At 42.1% G+C, this 22,383-nt stretch overlaps 1 protein-coding gene across 1 annotated transcript in view; it reads left to right on the top strand.

Annotated features, from left to right (window-relative positions):
• dnah5 (dynein, axonemal, heavy chain 5) overlaps positions 1 to 22,383 on the top strand; it is a 264,013-nt gene that overhangs the window by 193,372 nt on the left and 48,258 nt on the right. The window contains exons 66-68 of the mRNA XM_056476107.1: positions 5,113 to 5,295; positions 18,090 to 18,333; positions 19,437 to 19,551. Coding sequence (XP_056332082.1) covers positions 5,113 to 5,295; positions 18,090 to 18,333; positions 19,437 to 19,551 — 542 coding nt within the window. The remainder of the gene's footprint in view (positions 1 to 5,112; positions 5,296 to 18,089; positions 18,334 to 19,436; positions 19,552 to 22,383) is intronic.

Here is a 22,383-nt window from a genome sequence, read left to right as displayed (position 1 = left end):
GGTACTTTTGCTTGAGTATGATATTTCAGTACTCTTTCCACCACTGATTGGCTCACAGAAAGAACCTTATAGAGCCAAGCTAGAGTTCAACTTTGTAGATAAAACCTTTTTTGTTTTTTAAATAAAAAGTCTTAAAATGTAAACCACTTATAAAAATAAAACATTGCATAACGTAAATAAGCTGTCATTTAATAAGAATATGTGAATAACTCAATTTTGAAAAAAAATGTCAGATCGAACCTTATAATTCTAAGGTGACAACTTGCTTCAGCAGTCTCGTTTCGCTTCTCGACAGCTTTTAGTCTTACCTTTATAATAATTCTTGAATACTTTAGCTCATCCATGAGCATAATTTCTGCAGGAGTCCTGTAAGATTTCATGAAGCCCACAACTCCCATGATTCCACACTCATCAAACTATGTTCGATGAGTGTGAAATCACTTTCGCTGCATCTGAAATTGCATACTTCCATACTATACAGTACGCAGGTAGGTCACGTGACCATGACAATATGGCGGATGTAGTACGTCTGAATTCCATTCATACTTTTCACATTCATACTGTATAAAACGTACATTTCTAACGGCCAAGTAGTACGTTTGAATTCAAATGCAGTACCTACTGAGTAGTAGGTGGTTTCGGACGCAGCCTCTGTTTGTTTTGAATATGTGCCCTCTAGTGGTAAAAATGACACACTGTGCCTTCAGGCCAAGATTAATATGCTTTTAATTAAGAACCTGAAACAGAACATGAAAATATCGATGCTCTACTGTTTTCTAACTTCTATTATATTATCTGTGGCGACACCTGCTATTTTAACTGCTTACTACTTGATTGTGAGAGACAGTCATGATCTTGCGGCCATCTGTCCTTAATTTCATTATCAATTATCCAGGCCTAAAAAAAACTGTGATGCTGCTTCCCAATCACCTACAGCAGCTGTTTCACACATCCAAAAAAGAACTGGAAATAGCAAGCTGAGGAAATAGCTCTGACAGCTTTAACCAGTCAGCACTATTAATACAAAGGTGCAAACACCTGATCACACATTATTTATAGCAGACACCAAACGGGAGACGTTGGATGTGCTTTATTGTTGTCAAACCACTGCATAATCACATCACAGCCGCCTGCATTTAATTTCTGCTAATTGCTACAGAAATAAAATGAGCTACACCCTGCTGAGATAATCGGCATATCATTTTAAACATCCTCACCAACGCTATTTTATGTTAGAAAGGTCATCGACACTTCTAATGTTACCGACTTTTATATTGTTAAAGGGTCATGTAACTTATTCAAATCAAGTCTATCTTATCTTCTTTTTTTCTTATATGGACTCTTTTAACACTTCTAAAAGCAGCAGAAGTCATCATAGTTGGGCAAACGTGGAGTGCAGTGAATGGGAGAGGATCAGAAATCATTTGTATGTATTTCAGATTGCTCAAAAAACAAAATAAAAGCTTCTCAATAGTGTTATCACGACTTTCAGAGAAAGAAAGCAAATTGTGTAAACCTGATAATGGCATTCAGAAGAGAAAACAATGTCAAATTCATTAGAAACACCTCGCATATGCCTTAACATTTTTGTGGTTTTAATTGTATCTTTATAAATGTACATACATTTTTAAAAAATATTAAAAACTTTAGAGGATTTAATTAACTTATGACCTTTAAACTTGTCATCACTGTTTTGTGAAAGGGTGCACAGACATGGAAATCTGTGAATAGAAATTAAGGGAGTGATGTGACTAGGAAAAGCTGGGGAGAAAGAAGGTAGCAAGCAAATGTCATGTGTCAGACATGGGTCCATACTCTGACTAAAAATCAGAGGTAAAACATGGGGTAATGCACAATTAATTTTTTTAAATGTAAAGTTAGCTTATTTTAAAATTTAGACACACATGTACCTACTTTGAAGGGACAAAAATGTCATCTGGCATTGGAGCATTTGAAAGTCATGTCTATCAATATCTACCTTTCCATCCACCAATTATTATGCGCATTTTGGATATGTGCATAAAAAACTGTTGATGTAAACGCCAAGATGCGCATAAGTTTGGAAAATGTGCATAAAAATGTCTGCGCAAAACTGAGTATTCGATATAAAAAGATAATAAACTATGCATAAACTACGATAGAAACACTTGTAGCGAACAAATTCCAGTGCACATTAAAAAAGTCATGTGATTTTTATTAAATACAGAAAAGATTGATGCAGCTTCTACTACTGCAGAAAATTCCATTTTTACTTTTGATATTTGGCGCCAGTTAATCAGGAAGAGACGCTTTTGTTCTCTTTGACTACTTGGATGGAAAAGCTGCTTTCGCACGTCTTTTATATAACAGTCCAGTTATGCGCATAAATTTAATTTGCATCTTTGGAAGGAAGCTTAGCTTGTGACATACTCTCTTGTAAATTGGTTATAATTAGTGCCAATTACAATCATATACAGTATGTTTAGAGTGTGAACACAATTAAACAACAATGCTTAAGAATTTAAGCATTGCTACGTTTTATTACAAATGCAAAATCCCATACTCATCATTGCATTTTATACAAGATGGTGGGCTGGACGTCACTAGCTGTAGGTAGAAAACAGCACTGGTACATTTTTATCTATAAAACTATGTTAGGTAAATTTCCAGCTTATCTTTGTACTCTTCTTTGGCTTAGTTCTGGGAATTACCAGCTACGCTCTTCCAAGTGTTTGTTTTTTAATATACCTTGAATTTGTACAGAGCTAGGAAAACTGCATTTGGTATTGTGCACCTTGGGCATGGAATAATTAGCAAAATAGCTTAAAACTAATTAAAAATGTGTCTTTCTGTGAATTTAAAGGCATTTTAACCTCTTAGGGCTTGAGTGTCCACATACGTGGACAACACATTTTAGCTCTTAAGTGGCTATTTAAAATACTTTGAATGTTTTATATTTGGTTACAGACATACAGTGTCATCCTGCAACTGTTTTGCAGTATATGAAATGTCCCAAACACTATTTTTAACTGTCCAAAATGGGGAAAAAAAATTGTTTTTACTCTCTGATAGTCAGAGCAAGTAAAAAAAATATTCTATGTTAAATATGCATTTAAAAAAATGGTTTTATGTAAATTCGGACCACGAGTACACATACATGAACATCATTTTTCTCTAAAAGTGCATCATATTAAAAGATGATACTTAGATTTTTATTCTAATTAGGTTCCACTAAGCCCAAATAGCAAAGAGAAATAAAAAATGCATGTAAAAAACACCTTGGGTCTTAAGAAGTTAAAGGGAGTGGTATTGGAAGCATGTATTTGTTTTTGTTGAGAGGACTAATGAAATGTTGTTATGTGGTGTTTATATATTTTAAAATTGTTTTACTGTATGGCTGTTACCTTGGCTAGTCATCTTTTGTAAAATTTTAAATCTCAATGAGACTTCCTTGTAAAATAATAGTAAAATAGATTTTATAAAAAGAATACAAAACAGTGCTCAAAATGTAGCGGAAAGGGCTGCTATCATCACATTTTCTGTAAAGGCTGATCGAAGTACAGACTCACCAGCACTGCGACCCATCGTGAACAACTAACTACTGTCCAGTCTCATAGCTTGACCAAATAATTGACCAAATCATAGTCAAGTCATAGGATAAAAAAAACTCAGGCTCTTGAATAATTACAAACTGATGAATCATCTAAGTTTTTACAGTCCTATAGTGGACTGATGCAGATTTTGAACCTGGAAGATTAAATTTGTAATATTTAGAAAAGATACTTTTACTCTATTTGCACTACATTTTTGGTCAAGTAATGGTACTAATTTGTTAAAATGTGTTCAAATCTCTGAAAATTTAGTCAAGAATATCATGACCTTTCAAAGGTGCTGTCTGTAGGATTGAACCAGCTATTGAAGTCCAAATTCAAAACATTAGAGGTGTTTTTTTCACCCAGTCCCTCCAACGAAAACGCAGATTGCCAGATTGACAATACCAACAGGAACGAGCATGCCTGATGATTGAGCCTTACAATTTAAGCTGCTCAGCTAATGCTTACATTTGTAATATTTGTATGATTTGTATGACAAAGCACTGCAGTGTTTGGATGTTCTGTGTTTGTCTGAGATAGTTAGTCTTACCAAAATGTGTATATTTCATACAAGCTGAAGCTAATCTGTCAATTCTTGTTACGTGACTCGCGGTGCGCTCATGGATGATGCGCTCACGGGATTTATTCAACTGGGGGCGTCTGGTCTGGAAGGCGCAAGCTCGTCCCATTGCTTGCGTGCACCTTCATTGGGAACAGCAAACTTGTGCGAACGATATGCGAACGACCCCTAAAAGGCCGCCGTCCATTGGAATCACCATCATTGATCTTCTTACACAGCCATGGTGGATGCACCTGATTTGCAGACAAATGGGTTGCGGATCCATTTCTTGGCAGTTCGTGGATCCTTTACTGGGTCTTTTCCCCTTAGCAAAAAAACTTTCCAAAGACGTCTGTTTCTTACTCATTTTGCTGCTTGTGGGTTAAATTTGGGCGCTCAATTTTGGGACTCCTGAGAGAATACGGTAATTTTTCAAAATAAAAGACTTTTTAAAATAAAAGATTGTTCAGACTCAGATAATAAATAAAACTTAAATAATTAATGATTTCTTGTGCAGCCCGGTAGCAATTGATCCACTGACCGGTATCGGTCCGCGGTCCGGTGGTTGAGGACCACTGTTCTAGAGGTCACATTTTCGGTCGCACCTATATATATATTGAGGCAGCCTTCATAACTGAAGTGAAATACACTGTTTGCAACTAAGGCAACTAGTGGTGGCAAAATATAATTGGGTAAACTGGCAGTGGGCAGAGCTACACAAACCAAAACAAAGACAGACATTCTGACACGGAGCGCACATTTTTAATGGAGAGTACTGACTTTAGCATTGTTTTTCAGATAAATAATTATGTAATATGTTTTTTAAATATCTGCAAACATGGATGTTTTTATGCTTTAGAAGAGTCAAAATAAACACACATTTAATAATTGTTTTAAGTTTTGGAGCTCTGTTTTCATGTTGATGTCAAAGCTGTTCCCCTGGAAGTGTGATTTTGATCTGTGACTCATTCATGTCATTAGGTGAAAATAGGGGATAAAGAAGTGGACGTAATGAAGGGCTTCCGTCTCTATGTGACCACTAAGCTGCCCAACCCTGCGTATACTCCTGAGATCAGTGCAAGAACATCAATTATTGACTTCACCGTGACTATGAGAGGCCTGGAAGATCAGCTACTGGGCAGAGTTATTCTCACTGAGAAACAGGTAAGTGCCCTTTAAAAGTGGTGGAGGAATTGGTGAATGATCAAAATCTGTGTTGGCTTACACTGCTATATCACATGAGTAGCAGTGCAATATGGCTGTATATTGTCACTGGTGGGAGGTGTGCAGTGACCCTGACGTTTAAATGTGACCCAATTCAGATTTTTTGCTCATATGTGACACAGATCGGTCTGTTCTATGACGGTGTAAACACAAAAAAAAAATGCATGCATTCAGATATTCAGATATTAGTTTCAGGCCTCCTTCATATGTGGAAATAAATCAGATATAAATCTGATATGTGACAATGCAACTACCATGTAAACAGGCAAATCAGATTTATTGGGGCATCCTGTTTTGTACGTCATTAAACTTGCGACAATGTAATACTTCTCCATGATTTAATGACGTAGAAGGAAAAGCGTGTGTGGAGACGCCGCCACGGTAAACAACAACAAAAGAGGAAACATGGAGGAGGTATGTGGACAAGCTTTAACACAGCATATCCAGTGTTGGTTTGCTCATCCTAAAATTTCGGACCCACTATTCCTCATTAAAGCCCACCACAATTTGCTCCCACCAGATCTGAGATCTCTCTCGTACCCACAAAATCCTCTGAATGGTGGAGGACACCATATATAAACCATAGGCACAAGCTGCGATGACGGCCCTTTCCCTTCTCCTCCTCCTCAAAATAATTTTAAAGTTGTGCGAACTTTGCATGCTACGCAGAGCTAAAAAGTGTATGGCAAATGTAAACATGAATCGGATATAAGTCACAATTAAAAGAATGTGTAAACAGACAGGCAAAAAAAAATCAGATATAGGCAACAGATCGGAGGAGGGCATCAAGACCTGACAGTGTAAACGTGAACTTAGTGTCCCACCAGTGACGATATAAAGCCATATGGCACTGCTATGAGTGTGATACTGCGTTTATACAACAGTTCGATGTCATAATCATGTGGATAAAAAAGAAAATCAAATGCTGAGAGTCTCAAAAACCCTTTATGAGGAACTGTATGAGGAACTACTTTCACCATTCCTTCACATCCACCACTGATGACAGAAACTGTTACTACTTCACAAACGTCACTTTAGAACTAGCATTTAAATGATTCTCCTGCATTATGTAGAGTATTGTATTGTCTACGTGATGACAAAACAGACGATTTTGCTCATATTTTAAGATTATAAGGCTGAACGACATGAAATGGTATCAGTCTACAGACATCTCCCAGTATTTATCGGTAAAAATTTAATCTTGCAAAAGCCAAAGCAAAGCAATCACTGCGAGATTACTATGGCACAAATACAGCAATATAAAATACAAAAGAGAGAGGTTGACCTAGAATGCCACTTACATTCGATAATGATTTGTTCATGTTTTGTTTTAAATTTTCGCTAAAAAATATATGTCTGTCGCCATCTTAAGGCAAACAATGTAACGTCAATTTCTAAAAAGGGATAGTTCACTTAAAATGAAAATTATGTCATTATTTTCTCCCACTTAACTTGTTTAAAACTTTTTTTACCACAAAAAAACACAAAAACCACATTTAACACAAAAGAAGAAACCGCTAACCATTGACATCTGTAGTAGGAAGAAAAAATGTAAGAAGTGGTTATGTAAATATGTAAAAATGTAAGTCAGTGGTTACATGTTTGAAAGAATTCTTCAATATATCAACAGAACAAAAAAAAAAAAAACTTGTTTGGAGGAAGTCAAGAGTGAGTAAATGATGACAGATTTTTCATTATTGTGTATTGCACAAACTCAATAGTGTGTGCTTTTAACTTAAGCCATAAATAAATCCCAGAAACATGTTTCTGTTGCAGATCAAACACAAGGGAATAGCGCTTCTATTATTTTTGGGTCACTGGACAAAGAGTGTGAATGGCAAATCTTTGTACTACAGTATTGGAGACTTAAGGGTTTGATCTCACAACTCAGGTTTCTTCTTTCTTAGCACTGCAAAAAAAAAAAAAAAAAAAAAAAAAAAATATATATATATATATATATATATATATATATATATATATATATATATATATATATATATATATATATATATATATCCTGATAGTATTGATTGATTCTTTATCATTGAATCAACTTAATCTTTGTTGATTTTAAGGTAGCACTGTGGCTAAGTGGTTGGCACTATTGCCTCCCTGGTTCAAGTATAGTATCTTCCTACACATTGTTATGGAGAATCGCTGTTGTATCTGCTCATTTCAGTCAGGCAGACTTTGATAGCTCCTGCCAATTCCCAGGTAGAGAAAATTAAAGTGGTATTCAGAACACATTCACTGCTGGACATTGATTTGTCGAGCAGGAATAAGGGCTTGAAACCTGCGTCACTTTTTACTCTCAGCCTAATAAGAGTACAGATCCACATGCCAGCCAGCACTGCGTCATTCTGAATTATAATAGCTTTATGGCCTGGCCTCGCTCTAGTTAGTCATCTCTGCATGATGGAAAACTGCATTTTAGACTTTTAAAATTGATAAGGGCTTTTGAAAAGTGGACAAAAAAAGCTGTTACTGCTTGGATTGTGAAACTACTTAATTAAATAATATACCATCAACTGATCTAAAGCCATATAATTTACTAAAAAGCGTTTCCGCTTAAGTACTGTACCTCACACAGACATCCATTCTTAGTAGAAAGAGAAGAAACAGGAACCGAACTGAATCATCATTGAACTAACTAAAACCAGCATCTAGTGAAAGTGAATGTGACTAACGAACTGAAGTTGTTTCCCACTGATAAATCTGATTCCCCTTCGGATGGGGAACTCCAATGCTATGTGGAAACTTCCACTATGGGGATTTCGTCAGAATCCAATCATCTGAAAGAGTATAAAAACGGGCCAATGAAATGCCAATGAGTTGGCAGCGTCAGCGTGCACAGCTGGCGTCAATGACAATCAGTCATGCTATAAAGACGCAGCCAGTGCCATGCTCGACATCCTTTCGCTTTCAGAGCCTTTCACGAAGCTTCTGAGAGAGTCTTTGAGGGTATCTCCAACCTGTGTCTACAGAGAGAGATCGAGAAGCAGCTTCTCCCGGTCCAGAGCGCGTATACGCAGTGGCAGATGGTCGAGCTGGGTATTTCTCCCTTGCCTGGCGTCCTTTGGGTCCGGTCCTCCAAGAGCGGTTTGTATATAGGAAAAAAGCTTTCCTAAAAGAGCAACACGGTCGTGCAGCGCGTCTTTTTCAAGACGTCACTCCGACCGTGCGTTTCTGGATGCGATGGTTTCCTATCCCCGGATGATGGGCACGAGCACAGCGTTCATGTCTGGGGGTCCAGCATGTTAATGCGGTGCTCGCGGGCAGTGCATGCCATCACTGATGTCATGTCTGTTGCGCAGTTAAGATCGCGGCTCGCTCTTGCAAAAGAGCCACCCACCCCAGTTGTCCCCCGCACTGCGGTTGGCACTCGGACAGATCTGAGGGTTTCAGTGAGAGTAAATCCGCCGCCCCCAGGCCGTGGACCTCTCGCTCCTCCACGCGCTCCATCCAAGCTTCAGGTGAAGAGAAGCGCTCCGTCCTTGGATGGTCGCTCTCTCACCTGATGACACCGGGGGTCAGATGTCCATCGCTGCATCGGAGGATGGGCTGTCATTGTCTGATGAGGATGCGAGCCCGCTCGCTCCCTCCCTCCGGGGTGGAGAGCGCGGCGTTAGCATCTAAAAAGCAGACGTGATGGCCGTGCTTTCTCGGGCTGCTTCGGCCGTGGGTCTGGTGATGGTTTATCCCCCAGCCCCGCGGCCGGACCGACTAGATGGGTGTATGTGGAGGATATAAGGAGGCAAGACCTTCAAAGCCTCCCGTCCCCTTCTTCCCGGAAGTGCACAGTAAACTCACGCTGTCCTGAGGGCACTTTTTTCTGCCCGATCTGCGTGCGCTTCCATCCTCACCATCCTTGGAGGTTGGGCTGTCAAGGTCTGACGAGGATTCGAACCCGCTCGCTCCCTCCGGGACTTTGAGCGCGGCGTCGAATCCAGAAGCAGACTTTGCGGCTGTGCTTCCCCAGGCTGCTTCGGCCGTGGTTCTGGAGATGGTTTATCCCCCAGCTCCGCGGCCGGACCGATTAGAGGGGTGTGATGTGGAGGATGAAGGCGAGACCTTCTAAGCCTCCCCATCCCCTTCTTCCTGGATGGGCACAGTAGGCTCACGCAGTGTGCTGCGTGCGCCTTCCCCCTCACCATGCACGCTATGGCCACCTACCAGCGCTACCAAGCGCAGGCGCTGGCCCGGCTGCGCGAGGATGGTTCTGACCCAGGACTGAGCATGCGCTCCGCACCGCAACCGACTATGCTCTTACAAAAAAAAAAAAAAAAAGTCGGCTGTGTGTGCCCTGGGAAGGACGATGATCACATCCGTGATCCAGGAATGCCACCTCAGGCTAAACCTGGTGATGTGCGTGACGTTGACAAAGTTCGCTTTCTTAACTCACCCATATCCCAGGCTGGCCTGTTCGGCGACACTGGCGGTGAATTCGCCCAGGAATTCACGCCGGTGATAGAGCAGTCGGAGGCGATGGGCGAGGTCTCTATCGGCGAGATTGTATGACCGCTCCCCCCCGCCGAGCCATCCACATCCACTGCTTTTTCGCCGAGGACGCCCGCCCGCAGCTTTGCTTCGCCGCCCCCGCCTGCGCCTCCGGCCACGCGGCTGCGCCGAGCATCGCGCCGGCAACCAGCGTCCCCCGCCCAGGGCGCCGCTAAGTTCGGTAAAACGGACCGCGAAGCGTCCCTGAGGCGGGCCATCTGGGGAGGAGGGAATTTGCTCTTTCCCCGCTGGAGGGCGGGGCACGTTATTTAAAGGCGTAAAAAAAAAAAAAAAAAAACGCCATCAAAATCCTCAGTGAAAGAGCACTTTTCCCCTCCTCCGGATGTGACAGCCCGAACACTGCCAGTCTGGGACGCTATGCCTTCCAGCTCGCAGGATCGGTGCATTTCGCCAATGGCTCATGGAGCACGAGAGAACGGTCTCCTTTCTCTCCACTCCCAGCCCCTCTCCTGGAGTTTGAGTGCGAGACGAGAACATCTCCTCTCCTGCTCTCCTGTGGGACCCCAGCGCTCCCCGGATGAGCCCACTCACTCCACGCTGCCCCGCCGCTGGCACGTCAGCGATCGTGCGGGTGGGACCATTTGCGGGGGCTCTGCCTGCCTGGTTAGCGCGGGCCAGCCCATCGCAATGGCTCATCCATACGACCAGACTCGGCTATGCGATTCAGTTCGCTAAACGGCCTCCCAGGTTCACGGGCGACCAGGGTCAGTCCTGCGTCCGCCCCTGTCTTGCGAGAGGAGATTGCTGTCCTCCTGGCGAAGGATGCAATCGAGCCGGCCCTCCAGCCGAGATGGAGCGCGGGTTTTACAGCCCGCACTTCATCGTGCCCCAAAAAAAAAAAAAAAAAAAAAAAGCGGTGGGCTATGGCCAATCCTATATCTGCACATTTTGAACCGCTGCCTTCGGAATGCTTACGCAGATGCGCATCACGCGATGCGTTCGTCCTCAGGATTGGTTTGCAGCAATAGATCTGAAGGACGCGTATTTTCATATCTCCACACTTCCACACCACCGGCAGTTTCTGCGGTTTGCGTTTGAAGGTCGAGCGTGGAAATACAAGGTCCTCCCCTTCGGGCTCTCTCTGTCTCCGCGAGTTTTCACCAAGCTCGCGGGGGGTGCCCTCGCGCCCCTTCGGCTCGCCGGCATCCGCACGCTCAATTATTTCGATGACTGGCTGATTTTTAGCCCACTCTCGGGAGCAATTGATTATGCACAGAGACAAGGTGCTCCGGCACCTCCGCCCGTTGGGGTTTCAGGTCAACCGAGAAAAGAGCAAGCTCGCCCCCGTGCAGAGCATCTCCTTTCTCGGGTTGGAGCTGGACTCGATCACTATGGAGGCGCGCCTCTCACGAGAGCGCGCCGAGGTAATGCTGAACTGTCTGAGAGAGTTCGACAGGAAAAAAAGTGGTCCCCCTGAAATTATTTCAGAGGCTCCTGGGGCATATGGCATCCGTAGCCGCGGCCACGCCGCTCGGATTGCTCCATATGAGACCACTACAGCATTGGCTTCACGATCGGGTCCCCAGACGCGCATGGCACGCGGGCCCACACCGAGTGACTGTCACTGCGCTGTGTCACCGCACCCGCACCCCCTGGAAAGGACCCCTCCTTCCTACAGGCCAGTGTGCCCCTAGGTCAGGCATCCAGGCAGGCTGTCGTTTCGGCAGATGCCTCCAGTATGGGGTGGGGGGGCCGTGTGTAGCGGGCATGCTGCTGCGGACCTGTGGAGGGGAACCCAGCTGCATTGGCATATCAACTGCCTAGAGCTGTTGGCAGTGTTTCTCGCTCTGCGCCGCTTTTTACCGGTGCTGAGGGGGCAACACGTGCTGGTCAGGACGGACAGCATGGCCGCGGTAGCGTATTCCATCCGGATGGGGGGTATACGCTCCCGCTGCATGTCTCAGCTCGCTCGCCGTCTGCTCCTCTGGAGTCATACGCGGCTGAAGTCGCTGCTTGCTATTCACACCCCGGATGGGCTCAACCTTGCGGCCAACAGGCTCTCACGGCAGCTCCTTCCCCGGGAGAATGGCGACTCCACCCCGAGTCATGCGTAAGTATGCACTCCCCCCAGTGAGCCTACTCGCGCAGTTTCTGTGCAAGGTCAGGGAGGACGAGGGGCAGGTCTTGCTAGTTGCGCCCCTGGCCCAACCGGACCTGGATATCAGAACTCTCCCTCCTCGCGACGCCCCCCCTGGCGAGTCCCTTTGAGAGAGGACCTACTCTCTCAGGGACAGGGCACCATCAGGCACCCTCGCTTAGTTCTGTGGAACCTCCACGTGGGGTCCATAAGACGCGACGAGGAAGACTTAGGTAACCTACCGGTGGCGGTGGTTAATACCATCACTCAGGCTAGTGCACCCTCTACGAGGCATGCCTACGCCCTGGAGTGGAGTCTATTCACTGAGTGGTGCGCTTCTCGCCGAGAAGACCCCCGATCTTGCCAGATCAGTGTTGTGCTTTCTTTCCTTCAGGACAGGTGGAGCGAAGGCTGTCGCGCTCCACACTGAGGGTTTACGTGGCCACCATCTCCGCTCATCATGGTGCGTGGATGGCGGCACCGTGGGGAGGCATAACCTCATCATCCAGCTCCTCAGAGGTGCTAGGCGGATGTTTCCACCCCGCCCCCCTCTCATACCCTCTTGAGATCTCGCGGTAGTGCTACGAGCCTACGTGGGGATCCCTTCGAACCACTCGACTCAGTATCCTTGAGATTTCTGTCCTTGAAGACAGCTCTGCTGGTCGTGTTGGCATCGGTTAAGAGGGTTAGGTACCTGGAGGCATTTTCGGTCAGTGACTCGTGCCTAGAATTCGGGCCGGCCTACTCTCACGTTGTCCTGAGACCCCGGCCCGGCTATGTGCCCAAGGTTCCTACCACGCCGTTTAAGAATCAGGTAGTGAGCCTGCAAGCGCTGCCCGCGGAGGAAGCAGACCCAGCCCTTTCATTGTTGTGTCCTGTTCGCGCTTTGCGAATATATGTGGACCACACTCAGAGCCTTAGATCCTCTGACCAGCTCTTTGTCCATTACAGTGGTCGGCAGATGGGAAGTGCCGTATCTAAACAGAGGTTGGCCCACGGGATAGTGGATGCCATCTCCCTCGCCTTTGGGCCAGGGTGAGCCGTGTCCCCCGGGGGTGAGAGTGCACTCCACTACGGAGCATCGCATCCTCCTGGGCGTTAGCACGCGGCGCCTCTCTGACAGACATTTGTAGAGCTACGGGTTGGGTGACACCCAATACATTTGCAAGGTTACAATCTGCGAGTGGAGCCGGTTTCCTCAAGGGTATTAGGCAACCCTTGGTGATTGAGGAAACGATTCGGTTGAGGTGTCGAAACACGCTTGCTGCGCCACTCTCCCTAACCCGGAGATACGTGCGCTTTTTCAGCTTTGTCAGTTTAGTTCCCCATTCTTTGGCGAACCCTGCAGAGTTCCTCCGAGGCCCCCAGCACCTGACTCAGCGGAGGAGTCAGGTGTTGGCCCGTTACGTTGTCGGCATGCCCGCTGGTCAGCCCGCGTTCTGGGTATAGGTGCCTGCTATGTGTGATCCCCGCTGGCGATCCCATACGTTCACTCAGCCACGGTATAGTCCCCCCTTCTAGGGCAGGCTCGTGTCTTCCCTCCACGCTAACCATCCTTATGCAAGGACTCCCCATCTCTGGGCTAGTCCATAGGTTGTCACCAGGTCTCCCCTCTGGGTAACAGGTGAGCTCCGCAGCGTCCTCCCTATCGGGACTGAACGCTTTCCCAACGTACTGTCGTATCAAAACCTATTTTACTGGGTTATTGCGACTCCCCGAAAAACATAACTGTTCTGAACAGGTAAGTGAGGGCCAGGGGACACGTTGGAAGACTGTGTCTCGGGGCGTTGTAGGTGCGCTCGCTCTACTGCGTGGCACACCCTTCGCCAGGGACGCAGTAAGGTTCTTTCGTTGTGGCGTTTTCCATAGATTTCCCCATAGTGGAAGTTTCCACATAGCATTGGAGTTCCCCATCCGAAGGGGAACGCTACGATTACTAAAGTAACCCTTCGTTCCCCGAGGGGGGGAACGGAAATGCTATGTTCCTTCGCCACAACGATTGTCCCTTAGCTGTTGAGCGTGAAAGTCTCTTCAGCTAGAAAAGGATGTCGAGCATGGCACTGGCTGCGTCTTTATAGCATGACTGATTGTCATTGACGCCAGCTGTGCACGCTGACGCTGCCAACTCATTGGCATTTCATTGGCCCGTTTTTATACTCTTTCAGATGATTGGATTCTGACGAAATCCCCATAGTGGAAGTTTCCACATAGCATTTCCGTTCCCCCCCTCGGGGAACGAAGGGTTACTTTAGTAACCGTAGCGTTTTCAATCATTGCCTGTTTTCTTTGTAAACCTGCTTTGACAGTTTGCTTTGTATACAGTGGTATAGAAATGAACCATGTGACCGCTTTAGCTGTTGCTGAAGGCTTTGACTGTTTATGAAATGTTAAGGTTCAAGCAATTTCATTGAAATAAGTATAAAAAACACTTTTTTATACACTTTTTTATGTTTATTTATAGGATACACAATGTGAAATTTTTCTAACCGTTACAGATAACCAATAATTAAGTACTTTTTCATGGCCATTTCTGATAACGATCATCAATAAGTTCTTATTTTATTATTATTATAATGTCCATATAATCTCACACAGGAGAATAAATAAATCTGAACTGATATTTTTGCAGCTTTGTAAAAACTTTAAAGGGTTCTCACGCTTCTTGACAGTACTTTAAAGTGCTTAAAAACAAACATGAGTTTTTGAAAGTGCTTGAATTAATTTTAAAATAAAATTTGTTTAACCTAGGATTCCTAGGACCTAGGATTCAGGAGGAACAATGCGGTTTTCGTCCAGGCCGTTGTACACTGGACCAGCTCCATACCCTCACCAGGGAGTCACCATAGGTGTATGCCCAACCAGTCCACATGTGTTTTTGTGTGTCCCTTGTAGCATTCTGTGGAAGGTTCTCTGGGAGTATGGGGTCAGAGGCACTCTGTTAAGGTCTGTCTCCTGTATGAACAGAGTAGAAGTTTGGTTCGCATTGCCGGCAATAAGTCAGACTTGTGCTGCCCTTTGTCACCAATTCTGTTCTTAATTTTTATGGAGAGAATTTCAAAGAGCAGCCTTTGGGCTGGAGGGGGTCCGGTTTGGGGACCACAGGATTTCATCTCTGTTATTCGCAGACAATGTTGTTCTGTTGGCTTCCTCGAACTTGGACCTTCAGCTTGCACTGGGGCAGTTTGTTGTCAAGTGTGACGCGGCTGAAATGAGAATCAGCACCTCCAAGTCCGAGGCCATGGTGCTCCACCAGAAAAAGGTTTGCCATCTCCGGGTTGGAGGAAAGTCCTTACCCCAGGTGGAGGAGTTCAAGTATCTCTGGGTTTTGTTCTCAAGTAAGGGAGGGATGGAACGGATTGGTGCAGCGGCATGCGGTCGATGTACCGGTCTGTTGTAGTAAAGAAGGAGCTAAGCCGAAAGGCAAAGCTCTCGATTTACCGGTCAATCTACATTTCTACTCTTACCTATGGTCATGAACTTTTGTCATGACTGAATGGACAAGATCTTGGATACAAATGGCCGAAATGGGTTTCCTTCACAGGGTGGCAGGTCAACCCTTATAGATAGGGTGAGGAGCTCGGAATAGAGCCGCTGCTCCTCCACATCGAGAGAATTCAGCTGAGGTGGCTCAGGCATCTGTTTCGATGCCTCCTGGACGCCTACCTAGGGAGGTGTTCCAGGCATGTCCCACTGGGAGGAGGCCTCAGGGAAGGCCTAGGACACGCTGGAGGGAGTCTCTCAGCTGGCCAGGAATGCCTCGGGATCCCCCCGGAGTAGCTGGAGGAAGTGTCTGAGGAGAGGAAAGTCTGGAGTTCTCTCCTAAGTTTTATTTCAACAGTTGTACTCAATTGTCAAAAACAAAAACAAAAAATTATGTTCTTGAAATTCTTAAATTAAAAATAAAAGTCTTGTACATTAACACTGGCAAACTAAAACCTAAAGTTTGTTGATGAAATTTGACGTTGCCTTGACAACCATTCCATTTGATGTTGGCTTAACAACCATTGACAACCTTTCCCAGTGCGCCAGGATTGGGAATGGCAGTTGGCAGGAAGCACAGCGGTTGCTAAGTATTTGCTAGGTAGTTGCTAAAATGTTTATGGCATTGCTAGGTGGCAAATGGCAAGTCTCATGTATATGTTTGATCAAACCCTAATACCCAGCAGGCACACAACATCATAAGACGTTAATATTATGTTAGATTTAGGACATGACATCAGGTGAAAATTCAATGTCTAGCTAGCATCTAGGGACGTTTTTTTTTTGATGTCCAATAATGACATCAAATTACGTTGATATTTTTGATATTGATATTTTACGTAGATTTTAGGTTGTGTTGGAAAGTGACCAAAATCCAACATCTGATAGATGTCACAGTGGTAACGGCCACACAACGCCAAGGTGTAATATGATTAGACGTTGATATTTGGTTGGTTTTTTGGTTGATTTTAGGTTGGACATTGGACACTGACGTCGGCCTGATGTTGGGTTCTGACGTCAACTCAATTTTCATTTCCAAACAAAATCCAACGCCCCTACGACGTTGGGGTACAAAATCAAAATGACGTCATTTTGACATCCTGTGCCTGCAGGGTAGTAAGAATTTCTAGCATATGTTTTTGCACTTAGATAATCATTAATGGCATGTAGCTAATCGTTATTAGCATTTAGCTAATCTTTGTTACTTTCTCAAGCCAACGTAATAATGCACATTTTATCAATATTTTAGAAACTGCATTTGAATACCACCAGTATTCAATTCAACACATTTTATTAAAGTTTACATTTTAGCATTTAAAACAAGTCAAAAAATTTTTTATTATTGACATTTTTAATGTAAACATTAGGTGGTAGAGAAATATTAAGTACAGGAGGAATTTCGTGGTATTACATATGCTGAGGTATGAATTACAAAGGCGCTTGATTTAAATTCAGTGGTGCTTTTAAAAAAAAGTCCTTGAATCTGCTGTTCATGAAAGCATGGGAACCCTGACTATAGTAAACGCCAGAACCTCACTATTCAGCAGATATTTTAAAGATTTTTGTACAGCTTTATTATTTTATAAAAAGCCTAACCAAAGACTAGGGCTGCAAATTAGCATATTGACATTAAAGATATTCATATAACATATAACAATTTATTTATTTTCAAATACTTAAAAAATCTATTGACATTTATCAGCCTTGAAATGAAATGAAAAACATGTATCATGAAAAATTAACGGCATCCTCAAAATTATATATGGCATCATTGAGATTTCTCAGAAATCTAATAGTTTAACATTAATATAATAATAAAAACATGTGGGTGATTCGGTAGCGCAGTGGGTAGCACATTCGCCTCACAGCAAGAAGGTCGCTGGGTCAAGCTTCGGCTGGGTCAGACATGCGCTATAGGTGAATTGGGTATGCTAAAATTGACAATTATGAGTGTGAATGAGTGTGTATGGATGTTTCCCAGTGATGGGTTGCAGTTAGAAGGGCATGCGCTGCATAATACATGTGCTGGATAAGTTGGCGGTTCATTCCCCTGTGGCGACCCCAGATTAATAATAAAGGGACTAAGCCGAAAAGAAAACGAAAGAATGAATGAATAAAAACATGTAAAATTATTTGGCTGCATGGTGCCTAAGTGGTTAGCACAGTTTTCCTCATGGTAAGAAGGTTGCTGGTTAGAGTCCTGGCCTTGTCCAGTTGGCATTTCTGTGTGGAGTTTGCATGTTCTCCCTATGTTCGGTGGGCATCCTCCTGGTGCTCCGGTGTCCCCCACAGTCCAAAGACATGCAGCTAGAAGGACATCCGCTGTATAAAAAAACACTGGAATAGTTGGTGGTTCATTCCTTTGTGGCGACCCCTGTCAGACAAAGTCGAAAGAAAATGAAAGAAAGAATGAATGAATGAATCAGGAAGCCTTTCTGTGTGGATTTTCATGTTCTCCCTGTGTTTGCGTGGCTGAAAGGGCATCTATTGTGTGAAACAATTGCCACAGTAATTGGTGGTTCATTTTGCTGTGGCGATAAAGAAAAGTTTAACAGATAAAACATAAAATATATAAAATATGCTTTATTCATTTAATATATTATTAATATTGTTATTGACCAAGTGGTGATAAATGACTGCCATATACTTGGATTCTCAGGAACTGGAGAAGGAGCGGACTGACTTGCTAGAGGATGTGACTGCAAATAAACGTAAGATGAAGGAACTGGAGGATAATCTACTTTTTCGGCTTACCAGCACGCAGGGCTCTCTGGTGGATGACGAAAGTCTCATCACAGTTCTGGGAAATACCAAACGCACTGCGGAGGAGGTCACACAGAAACTTCAGATTGCTGCCGAGACTGAGATTCAGATCAATGCAGCCCGAGAGGAATACAGGCCCGGTAGATTGACTCTCCTTTAAGGCTTACACCTCCAGGGATAGTTCATCCAAAAATGAACAATCCGTCATCATTTACTCACCATTTACTTGTTTTAAACTTTTATGAGTTTCTTTCTTCTGTTACATACACTATATGATATTCTGAAGAACATTGAAAACCTGTTACCACTGACTTCCATAAAGGGAAAAGCGTATGTTATGAAAGTCAATGGTTACAGGTTTTGTGTTGAACAGAAGAAGGAATCTCATAAAGGACTGAAACAAGTAAAGTGTGAGTAAATTATGATTTTTGAGTGAACTACCCCTTTAATTTGTCTTTTGAAGTGACAATGTATTTGTTTTGTTTTGTTTTGTTTTTGTTTTGTTTTGTTTTGTTGTATTATCTTTATGTAAAGTTGAAGTCAGAATTATTAGCCCCCCTATTGATTTTTTTTTTTCTTTTTTTAAATATTTCACAAATTAGGTTTAACAGAGCAAGGAAATTTTCACAGTATGTCTGATAATATTTTTTTCTTCTGTAGAAAGTCTTATTTGTTTTATTTCGCCTAGAACAAAAATTATTTAAAAAAAATTTTAAAAGCCATTTTAAGGTCAAAATTAGTAGCCCCTTAAAGCTAATTTTTTCCCGATAGTCTACAGAACAAACCATCGTTATACAATAACTTGCCTAATTACCCTAACCTGCCTAGTTAAGTTTTTATTCAAGCTGAATAGAAGTGTCTTAAAATATTTAGTAAAATATGATTTACTGTCATCATGGCAAAGATAAAATAAATCAGTTATTAGAAATGAGTTATTAAAACTATTATGTTTAGAAATGTGTTGAAAAAAATCTTCTCTCCTTTAAACAGAAATTGGGGAAAAATTAAACAGGGGGTCTAATAATTCTGACTTCAACTGTACACATGGCTGTGTGTACACATTTAAGATCCCAAGATGGTTGAGAGACATGCAGTTTAAAACATACTATACACAGATGTACAGTAGTCCAAAAAATAGAGATCACTCCAGTGACAAATGGGTCACATCTAGATGCATCTGAGATAAAAGCAGTTAATACCAGATGTAACATAGTCTTGAACCACCTTCCTTTTTGTTTTCTAGTTGCCACAAGAGGAAGCATCTTATACTTTCTGATCACTGAGATGAGCATGGTGAACGTGATGTACCAGACCTCTCTACGGCAGTTCTTGGGCTTGTTTGATTTATCCTTGACCAAGTAAAGCTTTCAATTTATCAATGTTTACCTCATTTGCATTTGTACAGTTTATGGAAAATATACTTTTTGACATTGATCTTTAGTTTTATCTTGGTTGCAACATCAGGTGACCAAAATTTTATGTCAAATTTCTGTCTAATACCAACAGTAGTGATGGGAAGTTCGGATCATTTTACTGACTCGGATTTTTGAGTCTGAGAAACTTTTTTCGAGTCATTTAGTTTATTTCATTCAATTTGCCAAAAAAAATAAAATGTTATGAATTATTTCCAAACACAACTACCTAACTAACTAAATCTACAACTAGCCCAAGGTTGATCACACTACAAACAAGTCATAAATAGAATGCTATAAGTAAGAGAAAATAATAATTCATTGTTTACCTGCTCTTTTGTCTATGAAGGTATTTTTGTCTCTTTGCTCAGCTCACCTTTCCATGTCTTCAAATTTTAGTGGTTCGTTTACGTCACACTGACAGTCACATATAATCTTAACTAATGTACACAATCTGAGCTGAAAGGAGCCATGATTAGTTCACCTTTCAAGTCTTCTGGTTTTTAAGTCGTTCGTTCATCACATGACAGAATGTAAAGAGAGATGACTCAAACCCGAGGACTCGAGAAATGAACAAATCAAATCTCTTTCCAGCTCTAAATTTATATGATTAGCTTCTGTCTTTCACGTGTTGAATGAACGACTCAACTGAGGACTCGAGAAATGAATGGATCAAATCTTTTTCCGGCTCTAAATGCATATGATTGGCTTTAGTCTTTCGTGTAATGAACGAACGACTCAAACCTGATAGAGGCCTCGAAAAATGAACTAATCTTCTCCCGCACTACATAACATGCGCATGCGCGAATGAATGAATCACTTAGTTCATTCTAGACATTCGTTCTTTTGTCACATAACGTGAAAGAAAGCATAAGAGATGAGTTATTTAATAAATCAACTTGTCTTTGTGAACCGTTTGTTTCATACGATGCTGCAGGCATTAGAAACATAAACACTGTTTAATTGTTGGTTATTGTTTTATTATTATTTTTACCAGAAAAGCTTTATAACAAAACAGATTACTTTAAAATCACAATAACAAAAACAATCAAAAGAAAAACAAAATAGTGCACATCAAGCTAGGCTTTTTAATAAATAAAAACATGTAAGCTTTAAATTAAATAACACGTTTGTGCCATAAAAGCTTTATATCAAATAGGGCAACTTTTCCCAATAGATTTTTTTATTGACACAGCAATTTAAATAAAAAATAAATAAATTCAAATAAAAATACAAAAGCCATTAAAAAAAAGCCAATTAGAATTAAATAGGCTTTAAAACAACACTCTGCGGCTTTACTTGTTGGACTTAGCTTAAGGTTTGTTAGCATTCAAAAACACAAGCTCCTAAACCTTTGATAGGCTGAGTCGGTTTCTTCTTTCTGATGATTTGAAGTGCTTCTTTTGTCATTACTTGTTGGTCGCAGGATAAAAGCTTCTGCTAAATGAGTAAATGTGAATCTTTTTGAAAAACATTATTAAACAAAAAAATGGGCAAATTACAAATCACTTGTAATTGTAGAATTTGATTAATTTATCATATAGCCTAGCTTAGTGTTTGTTTTCTGATAGCAAGGCAGCAAATAGAAAAACAATACATATTTTTTTAAAAGCATGGTTCCATTTATTTGTAAAATAACAAAAAATATACCACATATTCACCAGAAAAAAAAACTATTAACAACAACTTAGTGACAATAGGACAGACTTTTTTATTTGTAAGAAAATGCTTTTTGGGTTCACATTGTTTGATGATTTTATGAAAACTCTAAAATATGATCCATGATGCAACAAAAATTCAGTTTTACATAAGTATTACTGACTGAGGTTCTTATTGCAGTGTAGAGTGGAGCTGGGTTATGATGCACCCATCTCTAAAGAGGATTTGGAAACATTTACTAATTTATTCTCCCAATTCGGCTGTAGTGTCAAGTCAAGTAAGAAAGACGAATGACTCAAACATTAGGACTCAAACAATAGAGGACTCGAGAGATGAACGGATCAAATCTCTTTCCGGCTCTAAACGCATATGATTGGCTTCTGTCTTTCATGTGATGAATGACTCAAAAGACTTGAAAAATGAACGAAACCACCTGCATAAATGTGCGCACACACGGATGAACGAATCACTCCCTGTGAGGACTCGTAGTTCCCAAATCATATTAAAGTTCAAAATGAACAAATTGTTCAAGAACGACCCATCACTAACCACTGCTGGTGTTGATATTTGGTTGGTTTTAGGCTGTGCCATTAACTAGCTGAAATCCAACATCTTTTTAACATCATGATATGACATCCATACGACGTCAAAGTCTAACATCAGTAGATGTTTATCTTTGCTTGGTTATATGTTGTGTACCTTACTAAAATTCAAAGTCACTTTTATGTCAATGTGACGTGCATTCAGCGTCAAGGTGTAACATCAGGAGATGTTGATATTTGGGCAAATTTAGGTTGTGTAATTTACTAACAAAAATCTAACATCATCTTAATGTCATAACGTGACATCCATACAACGTCAAAGTCTAAGATCATTTAACATTGATCTTAAGTTGATCTTGATCTACATCTAATCAACGTCTCAGGCCAACATCACTTTGATGTCAAAACCTAAGGTTGAACTGACATTGAATTTTGGCTGTATATGAAAATTGACGTGAATATGAAAACCCAATGTCACTTTAAGGTCAGACTCGAACTTCAGATGCTGTTGAAGTCTGACCTCAAAGTGACTTTGGGTTCTGACGTCAACCCAATTTTAATATACAACCAAAATACT

This window comes from Danio aesculapii, chromosome 16, assembly GCF_903798145.1.
Source record: "Danio aesculapii chromosome 16, fDanAes4.1, whole genome shotgun sequence".
In the NCBI taxonomy this organism is placed as follows: domain Eukaryota; kingdom Metazoa; phylum Chordata; class Actinopteri; order Cypriniformes; family Danionidae; genus Danio; species Danio aesculapii.
Note: the sequence above shows the minus strand (reverse complement) of the source record. Positions and strands in the feature narration are given on the sequence as shown.